This window comes from Peromyscus californicus, unplaced genomic scaffold (assembly GCF_007827085.1).
Source record: "Peromyscus californicus insignis strain IS unplaced genomic scaffold, ASM782708v3 Scaffold_12__1_contigs__length_115047231, whole genome shotgun sequence".
NCBI classification, from domain to species: domain Eukaryota; kingdom Metazoa; phylum Chordata; class Mammalia; order Rodentia; family Cricetidae; genus Peromyscus; species Peromyscus californicus.
In genome coordinates, this window is record NW_026294413.1 from 28,379,797 (window position 1) to 28,392,291 (window position 12,495).

General features: G+C 39.1%; 1 protein-coding gene across 1 annotated transcript in view; it reads left to right on the top strand.

The window, feature by feature from the left end:
* The first annotated feature begins 306 nt into the window (after positions 1 to 306).
* Klhl1 (kelch like family member 1) overlaps positions 307 to 12,495 on the top strand; it is a 335,255-nt gene continuing 323,066 nt past the window's right edge. Inside the window, exon 1 of the mRNA XM_052732608.1 lies at positions 307 to 1,582. Coding sequence (XP_052588568.1) covers positions 1,086 to 1,582 — 497 coding nt within the window. The 5' untranslated portion in view covers positions 307 to 1,085. The remainder of the gene's footprint in view (positions 1,583 to 12,495) is intronic.

Consider the following 12,495-nt stretch of genomic DNA (forward strand, 5'->3'; position numbering starts at 1 on the left):
AATTCAAGCCATTAACCTGCAACCTGCACACCCACCGCGGCGGCCTATTAAGTTGCCACTGCCATGATTCATGTTTGGTGTTTACTGATGCTAAAGCATTTTGCCTGTTTGCTTTACTTTTATTGCCATACAGTAATGTAGAGAGGAAGGAGGGTGAAAAAAGGTGACAGGACTTCCGCACGGGGACAATAAGAGCGGCAGACTCACTTGCATAAAGAAGATTGAAGCCTTCCCTCCCTCCCTCCATCTCTCAGTATAGGCCCCAGTGCACATCTGCGTCACTTACAGGGGAGGAGGAGGAGGCGCTGAGGCAGAGAGAAAAATCATACAGTGAGGACCTTGACAGATTCCCCGGCGGGCTTTTCTTTGGCTGCTCTGTTTTTCCTGGGATATTTATTTTTCTCTTTTACAAACTGACTATATAAAAGCGCCCCCTCTTTTCATCTCAGAAAGCATTTGACTTTCCTTTGGACACCTGGCAAGCTATCAGGGTATTTTCCCAGAGGACAGGGACAGGGGAGCAGGTGCAGAGAGCCGGCTTTTTTGGGGGGTGGGGTGGGGGGAGATGCACTACTTCTCGACTTGAGGCGCTTTTTCTCTCTGCACTCATCAAGCCCCGAACTCTGAGCAGCGAAGACAGGAGATCTGAATAGCGGCTCTCCTCATCAGGGAGGTGGATCCAGCTGCCACCACCTCTGGAGCTAGGAAGAGCTCAGACTTCCCTCCCTCCCTTTAGCATTTTCAGCCTCTCTTCCCTCCGGGTGGTCACTACGGGGGGTCCCTGCAAGCTCTTCCTGGATTATAAACCCCTGGTGTCCCAGGACTTCCTCTGTGCTAGACCGGAGGTTTCCCAAAACCCAGGTCCTGGGCAAACGACCCAGACTGAGCCGCGGCTCTGCAGCGCGCTCACGGTGCTGGTGTGTTCTCCAGCAAGGCGCGCAGCCCCCTTGGCCACCTTTGGCACTCCGTGTACACGGAGAGCATCCAGCCTCCTGCTCCTTCTCCAAACGCCACTGGCCTCCCCAGAAAGCTCGCCAGGCTACTGGTGTGTGAGCTGCAGTCCCTTGGCTCTCCGTGCATAAAGCATGTCCGGCTCCGGGCGAAAAGACTTCGATGTGAAGCACATCCTGCGACTCCGCTGGAAACTCTTCAGCCATCCCTCGCCAGCCTCGGGTGGTAGCCCAGCCGGGGGCAGCTGCCTGCAACCGGACAGCGGAGGCAGCTTTGAGCACTGGGGACCTAGCCAGAGTCGACTGCTCAAAAGCCAGGAAAAGGGCAGTCTGAGCGCTTTCTGGAAGAAACCTTCTTCCTCCTCCTCCTCATCGTCATCATCGTCCTCTTCACCCTCTCCCTTCAATCCGCTGAATGGCACCTTGCTACCAGTTGCCACGAGGCTACAAGGGGCTCCCGGGCAGGGCACCCAGCAGCCCGCCAGGACTCTTTTCTACGTGGAGTCCCTAGAGGAGGAGGTGGTGACAGGCATGGACTTTCCTGGACCACAGGACAAAGGATTGGCCCTGAAAGAGCTCCAAGCGGAGCCTGCCAGCTCCATCCAGGCAACAGGTGAAGGATGTGGACACAGGTACAGTAAGTTCCCACCGGGCAGGTGTCAGAAGAGTTCCCGATTTCCTGTCACCATACCCACCTCCTGTTCTCTCCCACTTCACTAAGGGTAGAAAGCTACAGGGTGAAAATTTGAGCTAGATGCTAGCCTGATTTTTATTACCCAAGTTGCCATCTCATTAAAACTTCGCTCTTTCGTTTCTGTTGGCTCATACATATGCTCTTTTAACAACTTTTCAGTTACACCTATTCAATGAACATGCATACATTTGGGGGAACCTTCAAGTTGAATAGTTCTCATATTTCATAGACTGTAGTGTCCTTCCATCACCCTCTGTTATTAAAATATGTCTTTCCCTTATCTGTTCTGGGTGAAGTCAGCTTTGAACACCATCAAAATGCAATTCATGTATTCAGCCCATGACTGATTTAGCATGATAGTCTCAAATCCCTGTGGCGTTACTCTGTGTCTGTGGAATAACAAAGTGGAAAAAAAAAAAAAAAACCACAGCACTGACGTAACTCCGCCTCTCCTCCCAACTGGTGTGACCCTATGCGAACTATAATCCTTGTTCTCTTACTACTTTCTGCTCACCTTTGCCTCTCTCCATGCAAGTGTTAGAATGAAACTCCTCAGAGGACATTTGTTGTGATTTCTTTTGGCTCAGTATTAGAACTGTGCATTCAGAATACGCAGGCAACACTTATTTCCACTTTATTTCAAGCATGACACTTTGCATGGAGTTCTGTTATACTGAAGATAGAGAAAATCCTTGGAACACAAGCAACTCTTGAGTTTTACAATTTTTAGGGTACTGAGTCATTATTATTCTAAATATAACATTTTTGTCTGAGTATATGATGAGGATATGCAAGGATTTGCATTTAGATTCATATGATATCAGAATACATTACAGAAGAAATACAGTAGACATTCTCAAAAATGATAATGAATAAGCTAAAAATGTTGAATAATCTCTTAAAAACAAATTAGAAACAGAAGAAAGTTTTAAGTTCTAATTTAATTAAATCAGTTTTTCATGAAATATATTGTTTGGGAAATATATAAAATAAAATGATAAACAATATTATATGATATCATTATCTTTAAAAAGGTTTTCAATAAAATAATTCTTAACTTGAATTTAAGAGCCTTGAACATATTCTAATGATATATTAATATGGTTCACACAATGCAAGATCATTGTTTACTAAAAAAAATTTACAGTGTTCAAGTATATCAGAAGTTTTCCACATGTGAGGCCTAAATCTAAGTTTTTCTCTTAGCCAATGAAGTAAAATAGTTAACTAAATTCATAATAATCAGATACAATAAATACCATAAACTGTGAGAGCTCATCTATTCAGTACATAGAATGCTTAACCTATTAAATTTTCCTAGATTTTTTTAATGAACTCAAAACTTCAAGGAATGGAGAATTTCTGATAAATATTTACCAGTCATTTCTTATATTTTATTTTTTTTTTTTATTTTTTATTTTTTTTTTGGTTTTTCGAGACAGGGTTTCTCTGTGTAGCTTTGCGCCTTTCCTGGAACTCGCTTTGGAGACCAGGCTGGCCTCGAACTCACAGAGATCCGCCTGGCTCTGCCTCCCAAGTGCTGGGATTAAAGGCGTGCGCCACCACCGCCCGGCTCATTTCTTATATTTTAAAGGAATAACTTTATTGTAAAATTTTCTTTTCATTTTTGTTTATTCTTTAGTAACTTCACACATAAATGCAAATATTTAGAATGCACACACACACATATTTCATATTCTCTACTAAAACTCCTCCCAGACACTTGCAGCAATTCAAATTCATGACTTCTTCCTTTAGAAAAATATTTGATACCCACACAGCGCAGAAAATACTGTACTAAATACATATGTACACATACACAAATGTAATTTTCAAATAAATAAGAAATAGCTGACATTTCAGTATAGCAATATTTTAGTGAGTGAAGTAGTATGGAAATTAGTGTTTTATAAAGTCTTCATTAAAGTTGGAATTGGCAAATACTAAAGAACAACTGAGATGATAGATTATAATTAAGTTTAAAATATAAAACAAATAACCAAGAACCCAGCTAGGAATAATCTACCAGGCTTACTTTTGAAAATAAGTTGTAAGTGATAAGAATTCTGAAAATATAAAATGCAAGTACCATTCCACATCCTCTTTACTGTTGGAGTTAGAGTATCAAGAAGTTTTGCATGTTGAATCTGTTGAATATACACCCAATTCCTTTTGAAATTTCTTACCAAATTCATATGGAATGCAGATAAATGCGACATTCATTTTAGTCACTTCTGAGAGTATCTTGTCTTTTTATGCTTTTACAGGAGATTGGTTCAGTGTTCATGACTGAAAATGACACAGTAAATACAGCAATTAGTCATTTTCAATACATGATATTTTAATATCTGATTAGAGTAGGGCTCATTGCCCAGGAGATAAAGGACTTCCAAAGTAAAATACTCAAGAAACACTTTATTGTAATTTAGAACTTTATTCTAACTAATCTGTAATGCAGGTTTAACATATTAGAAAAGCTGCATAGTATTCATAATGTTGAATGACTATACAAACTAAGAACCACATAATGATTTTTCTTGTGTCTCGAAGATATAAAAACTTTGATATGAACTTAATGTTTGTCATATTTTCCATCAACTCTATAGTGTAAAATTTATCTCAACCATAAAGCAAAGATGAGCCTTTTCTCTATTATTTCTTTACTCGTTATTTTTTTCTTTTCTCTTTATTAGGTCTGTCACCAGATAGAAACAATGTTTTATATGAGTGTGAATCCTCAGTTGATTAAACTTGTTTTTAACACTTAGAACAAAGCTACTCATAACTTTTCAAATGCTGAAAGGCTCAAATTTTCATGGACTTGAAACAGAGAGATGCATGAGCAGAAAGACATAAATTAATTTACTACCAGAATTCTGCCATCTCACCCCATACTACTACATTGAGTACCTACTACCTTATACCACTGTTAACAAAGCCCAGTCTGCTATTTTCTTGATCATATCCCTTAGAAAACGTTTGCACAATAAGTTGGTGATCTATATTCTTATTCACTAATTTACATACACCTGTGTCCAAACTTAGTTAAAATACATAATTCCATGTGCACCAGATATATTTCCAAAATTTCATATATTATGTAAAAAGACAAAAACTAATGTATTCTCAGATTTATATTTGTATCATATATATATATATATATATATATATATATATATATATATATATCTCATAGCTTATATTGATTCTAGTAGGAAAACTCTATTCCATGTTTTACTCGCTTGCTCTTATGACTTCAAGATACTTAGAGTACAATCTTCTGACTCCATGTTTTCAGTGACCATCCATAGACAAGGATTCTGCATTTCCATCTCTAAGTCTAAACCTTCATTGTCTTGTCTCATTCATTCACCTTTTTATCTGACCTCTAGGTAAATGGAGCAAAGAAAATTTAAATGTAATACATACAGAATTTAATTAAGCTCCCTTCTATGTTATTCAATTTTTTTTTCTATCTCAGGAGAACAGCTCTCCATGCATTAGCATGTACAAGTAAACACACAAAGATCATATTTATCACCATCAGCATTCTTACTATTTTCATTATTTCTCAAACATCAACTATTTTCCTTAGAAATTTTCGTTTCTGTCCATATTTTTCTATCTCCAATGTTCGTTGTTCTTCTCAATTAATACCTTCTTCCAATCCAGTGGTCTTCTCTGTTATCTCACTCTAAATCTTTGGTTTCCATCATATAATCCACTCATTTATAACATTGAAATCAGTGAAAATGGTAAAGGTAAAGGATGATCATTTTTTCAGTGTTCCTTGCTCTATTATTTTCACCTTGAAGAATTCTACTGAATCATAACTATTAATTCAAAGAGTTATTGATCATGATCTATATCATAAAATGCTCACTGATCAAAGTATTCATAAAAAGGAAAACAATACAATTCTTACTTCAAAGAGGAAAAGAGATGGTTTATTCTGGAGCCAAACATGAGTGATTGTGTTTTTAGAACAAAAATTTATGTTACACCAAATTCCATGTTCCAATATGGAAGCAGTTTGATGCAATTTTTATAGTAACTGAAAAAGGAAGTAATGAGTCAAAGAACCTTTAAAATTCATTGGTGGAAACATTAAATTGATAGGAACAGCAAAGTGGAGAAATCTCAGTTATAGACATCGGATGTTATCTGATGACTCTTAGCCTTTAGTTTGGTGGAAACCAGGGGTTAGTGAAGTTAGCAAATTCCAAAGTCTTTTATCTCTTAGTCAGAGGATGTTTGGTTGGACAGAGTAAGAAAAGAATGGCTATATTTACAGGGCTCTAGATAGCCCAGGATAAAGCATAATTAGGCTCTGGACCTGCAGCAGTTAAAGTTATTCACAGCATTGCAGTTTTAACCTGTCTTCAGCCTTTGCAGATATAGCTTCTTCTAGGAATTCTGATTCTTATAAGTATCTGTAGCTGGAATTTTCTCCAGTCCTGCCTGGCCCAAATCTCTCTCACCCACAAGTCCTGTAGCAGCTCAGACCCAACCAAGTAAACACACAGACTTATATTGTTTACAAACTGTTTGGCCATGGCAGGCTTCTTGTTATCTAGTTCTTCTATCTTAAATTAATCCATTTCTATTAATCTATAAGTTGCCACGTGGCTCATGGCTTACCAGCATCTTAACATCTGCTTCTCATGGTGGCAGCTGGTAGTGTCTCCCTGCCTCAGCTTTCCACTTCCCAGAATTCTCCTCTTTGTCCCACCTATACTTCCTGCCTGGCTACTGGCAAATCAGCTTTATTTATCAATCAATCATCCACAGCAGTATCTACCATAGGTATCCAGACATGAATGATTTACCATCCATCTGCTTTCTGGACAGCACTTCTGACCTTGCTGCTGACCAATGACTATCACACTCAGTGTCCTTCTGTATAAGTGACCAGTGCACTTGCCTCACAAGCTAACTTTTTCTCATCTGCTAGTTGTGCATCCTCAGCCAGCCTTTCCCACATTTAGTTTTCCTCTTTGAAGAGATATTTTTTAATAAGACACTTCTGTCTGTCTTTTTCAAAGATATCCTTCACCTCTCAACAAATAATATCCTGTTTTGTGTTTTAGAGTAACTATATTTTATCTTCTCATCAATTCATATTGAAAATTATAATGTAAGTTAACATCTGTGTTGATTTTATTATGTGTTTCTATCTAAAATTTCTAAGTGGAAAGAGTGGGTGTAGTTAACACATAACTTTGCTTCTGCTTTAGAGCATGTCCATAAAAATGTGGAATAATGAATATTTTTAATAATCATCTTGCTCAATAATAAGAATATGGCTATTGAAAGAGCAGTTGTTGAAATTTGGTGTTTTGTAAATTTAAAATTGTAATGCCCTATGATCTTGGTGCAATATTTTTATCCCATTGGTATTAGAAAACACAGAATTATTTGTGAATATATGGTTAAGTATATTTTACTTTTTCATTAATTAATAGTATTTAAGTATAATCTAAAGTAGAAAAAATACTGATTTTAGATGGTAAAGATTTCACATAAAATATTCTTCTAAAGATTGAAATATTTTTAATTTAGTCTTTCTGGATTTTATATATGTATATATTTTGATCATATCAACCCCCAATTTTCTTCCTGTAATTCCTTCTTTTGGATCTTTCCAAACTCTGATCACCTCAATTTCATGGCTTCTTTATTTTGCTATATCATCCTACTATTTCAAATTAGAGCTTCCCAAATATGCACATAGCTGTTTGTAGCCAGAAGTTTCTCCAGTCCTGCCTGGTCCGAGGTTGGGACTAATCTCTCCTACCTGTGTCCAACAGCTGCTTGATCCCAAGTAAATACATAGAGGCTTATATTACTTACAAACTGTATGGCCTATGGGCCAGGCTTCTTGCTAGCTAGCTCTTATAACTTAACTTATTTCTATCAATCTATGTGTTGCCATGTGGCCATGGTGTTACCAGTCTGTGGGTATCTTGTTGCTCCTTGGGTGGTTTGCTGGCATCTCCCTGACCCTGACCTTCTCTCTGTGTTTCTACTTGGATTTCCCACCTGACTGTAAGCTTTCTTGCCATAGACCAAAACAGCTTTATTTATCAACCAATCAGAACAACACATATTAATAGCATACAAAAAGACATCCCATAATGGAGCATGAGCAACCTATCATTGGCAACAAACCCAAAGAAAATGACTATCACTCCCTTGCTTCCATTACAGGTTAATATAATCTCATGCAGAGATGGGGCCTCCTGAGACATTCTTCATCTTGCTGGAGTTTTGACTTGTTTAACCATTTTCAGGCCTTGTGCTGGTAACTAAAGCTGCTATAGGTTTATGAGTACAACAGATCAACTGTCATGTTAAAAGACAGTTTTTCACGGTGTTACTCACTATCTTCCAGTTCCTAAATTATTTTCTAACTCCTTTCAGAGACTTTCTTTGAGCCCCAGAGGAGGGAAGCTTGAAACTGATGTTTTATTTAGGGATGACTACTCACAGTCACCTATTTCCAGCAATTTTCTGAGTTTTGAGTCTCTGTATTAACTACTACCCACTACGAAAAGAAACTTCTCTGATAATTGCTGATGGAGGTCTAGACTTATGCATCGGTGTGAACATAAATATTTAGAGGGCTCTTTGGCAATATAAACATTTAGCAAAATAATAATAGTAGGTTGTCCCTTGAATATGACCTCCTAAACCACAGAAGTTTGATAAGTTTACTAAACAAGGATTGCTTCCTGTGGAGCAAACTTCAGGTCAATTCAGAAAGATGTTGCTATTCCCATAACATTTGTACCACTATTGTACCAGTAGACACATTTTATCTGGACAATCAGAATTATGGCATTCATGGTCCATTCTGAACTGGATAAAAGCATTAATGTCTTTCTCCCCTTTAGCCTACATGGTAATTTTTGACACTATGAAAGCTAGCCAACTTAAAGAGTAGTTCCTTCTCCTCCATCAAGAAGAGTAATTCCTGGCTAATTAAAAAAAATCGATTTCCCTTTTTTTTTTTTGCAGCTAAAGCATGTGGTAACTGCAGAAATATTTAATTGGGCTTACAGTTTCAGAGAATTAGAGTCATGATGGTGGACTGAAGGTGTGCTAGAAGGAACTTTTATGGGAAACCCACTAGAGATGTTCAGTCAGACACAGTTTATAGCTAATTGAAAGTATTTCCTGCAGGAACTATACTCAGGCATTTGAACCTATGTATAGCACTGAGTGTCAAGGGCACAGAGTTTTGAAAGGTAGAAACTATGTCTTGGCTTCTCAATCTTCAGCTAAGGATGGAAGGGTGAGTCTTTGCTTAAGCAAACAATTTGACAGAAGTGAAGATAAGCAGTTAGTTAGCTGGAGGGAATTCTGCTCAAGGAGGCAGTTTAATAGAAACTAAAATAAGTCAACTAGGGAATCTTGAACTTCAGTTCCTAGAATAGGGTTGGGTAATTTTCTGTGGTATTCTCCATCAAGGAGATCAAATCCTAGTTAAACATGAAAATTGTTTCAACAAGAGTACAAGATGTAGGAACCTCTACACTGCCTCACCCAGTCATATTCCTCACTGGTTCCATGGACATGAGTCAAAATTGACTCATCCTGTTCTAGGAGGCACAGTTGGTCCTAAGGACGGATAGCTTAACTAAGTTTGTTTTCTGTTTGATGTAGTTGGCAATGTAGTTGAGGATGCAGGGTTACATCATTAGCTTGGTCTGAATGCATCATTAGCTAATGCTGACAGTAAGGTGGTCAGCCATGAGCAGACAAATAAACCGAGACTGATACCAATTATTTGATCTAGGTCTTGTTTTTTTTTTTTTCCCTAGTTCCCACTGATCAGTTTGGAAAGAGCTAGCAAATTTCCGCTAATGTCATACAAAGTACACCTTATTTCATAAAAAGAAAGTCTAGCCTATTTTCTTTCTGTAGAACAGCCTCTGTGACAGAGTGAAGTTGGCTCTCCATCCTGGAAATAGAATTATCCAAATTACCTAGGCCTAAGTCTATCTTAGCATAGAAAGTGAGTTCTCTAAAGTTTTGGTTCCCCAGCAATCAAGCCTGAGGTGTCGGTGTCAGAGGAACTGCCTATTCCTTCCCCTATTAGGATCGATACCAGAATTGTGTCATTTTTGACATTTGTTAACATAGAATCAAAGCCAATATGAGTCCTCAACACTTTTCCATTCTAGTGATATACCTCATTGATAATATAGGTAGTGTAACTTTGCAGTGATTCAGAGGATCCATATTTTGACAAATAGTACAAGCAACCCAGGAGATTTGAGTACATTATGGAGGTACGTAATTTTTAGCAAGACAACTCACCATTGTCATGACCTGCATAAAACTGTAATTACTGAAGTCATTTTTCTAGTCAATCTTCTCCACAACCGGATTTATTGAGCTGCTCCCTTCCCTAAATCCATATTGTTCCATCCCTGAAAAGGACATCAGAGAATAGTTCACCAAAAAGACAGAGCTTGCTATCCCAGTTTCTATTCTGAATTTCCATGTCTACTTTGGGGGCTGATGGGAATTGTGTACCCTGGGTTAATAAACTCGTCAGTCTATCTTTAAGGGTTCCAAAGTCCAAGTGACAGCTCATCTGACATCATCCTCAGTGGCTTTTTCCCCCCAAAGGGATGACATCGACTACTTTGACAGCAGTTTGGGTGGTGAAGACGACTGAGTAGCATCCCATCCAAACAGGCTCTGGGTCCAGGCAGAGGTCATCTTTACACAAGCCACATATCCTGGGCAGAACTGGATGGGCTCAGAGGAGGTAAATAGCAGGATTCCCTTCACAGTCTGGTCAATGGCCTGGGGAGCTTTCTGCAAAGCCTGAAAGTGCTTGAGAAGGGAGGAGTGATTAAATGTTTCGGGGGTGGGGGGTGGGAGGTAGTCTGTGAAACATAATTTCAAAATGAGTAAACCCTGCTTGTTAAGAAGTATTTTGGCCTAGGGGAGGAGGTTGACTCTTTTTTTTTTTTTTTTTTTTTTTTTTTTTGCCAATTTCTGGGACCACTTGATGATGATCTCCGTTAGAGTCCCATTCACCATTTCTAACTAGCCCAAGCTCTGTGGCCTATACATACACAATATAATCTCTAATTAATATTTAATAACTTTTATCAGATTTTGAGACACTTTTGAAATGAAGAACATCAGACAATGTCAGACCCCAAAGCTAGGGCAGTCAAAACCCAGGAATTATTCCCTAAAGATGTTTCTCAGTAAATATTGTAGCAGTCTCTCTTCTATGGGGTAGCCTCCACCTATCGTGAGAATGTGTCTACAAACATGAACAAATATTTATAGCCCAAATCAATAATCCAGACTGCAGTAAAGTCCAGCTCCCAATGTTTCCCAGGCCCATATCCCCAAACCCAGACCTCTTCCTTCCCCCTTTGGGGCTTACAAGAACTCAGGTACAGATCTAAAAGTGGTTTCTTTAATCAGGCTTTCCGCATTTGGAACATAATAACTGGATCTGAGTTCAGCAGTTTCTGTGACTTCTAGATGGCTGGCTTGTTGAAGATTCATAACGTGTCGTCTTTCCAGACTCACAATGTCCATCTTCATTGTTTATGCTATTTGTTCAGTTCTTGTTTCACCCAGTCAGTCTCACTCCTGGGTGCATTCTGAGCTGTAATATAAGCTCAGCTACAAAGACTCGGAGAGGTCCCATTTGTTCTTGGGCACGTCATAAGCAGCCAAGTTAGCCACTGTGTTGATTCTGGCTTCTGATGAATCTCCCCCACCCCTTTGTTTTTTGCAATGGATGGTGGCCATTGTCTTGAGTAACTAGATAGCTTCTAATAGGCATAAAATTTCTTCTCTCTCTCTCTCTCTCTCTCTCTCTCTCTCTCTCTCTCTCTCTCTCTCTCTCTCTTTTTAAATTTCTGTTCATGCTGGGATTAACAATTCTCTTTCCCTGAATAGTACCTCAGGGCCATAGGCCATGGTGAAAGCATATAACCTATCAATGTATATGGTAATAGCCTTGTCTTTCCCCCAGCAGAGTGCTTAGGTCAAAGCCAAAAGCACAGCTCATTGAGCTAAGGTTCTCCTGCTTAAAAATTGTTTTCAGATAGTCTTATATTAGGGCACCTCTGATACCCCTGCATATCTGATCCTATCTTGGAGGAAACTGCCCACATATCTGAACAGTCTCTTGTCTTGTATCCCTGATAGGAAGTCAGTCAGATCAATCCTGAGAGACTGCATCAGGTCATTAACCCCAAAACAGTCATGCAGGGGACTCATAGGATTTTTGTGTGGCAGGAGACTGGCGGGGTTGAGGACTGATGTCTTATAGAAATGGATGATGCAGTGTTGACTCAGAAGCAGAGCCTCGTATTGTATCACCAGGGCATTAGATAGCCATGTCTCAGGTGCCCCCACTAAAGAGGACTTCAACAGAGTGTGAGCATATCAGAACTAGTTGATGAACTAAAGTTAATTTATCAGCTCCCTTTACCAGTCCAATAGTGGCAGCTATGGCTCTTGTACATTCTGGCTACCCAACTAGCAACCAGGTCAAGTCTCTTGTACAGATATTCCATCAGTCCTTTCCAGGATCCAAGTGTGAGGCTGCCTAGGCAATACCTTTGGCCTCATCCACATGCAAATGGGAGGACCAGGGCTGAGACAGACATCACAGTCTTTTTCAAGGCTTTGAAATCTCTCTGCTCAGTCTCAGTCTATTCCAAAGTCTTCAAAACCACAGTGAGGCTTGGCTCTCTTAAAAAATCATATCCATCAGTATCCATCTACCCCCAGGAACTCTTATACTTGCTATTTTTTGATGCAGTGGGGGAATTTATAGAATGACTGGAATATCATTGTGAG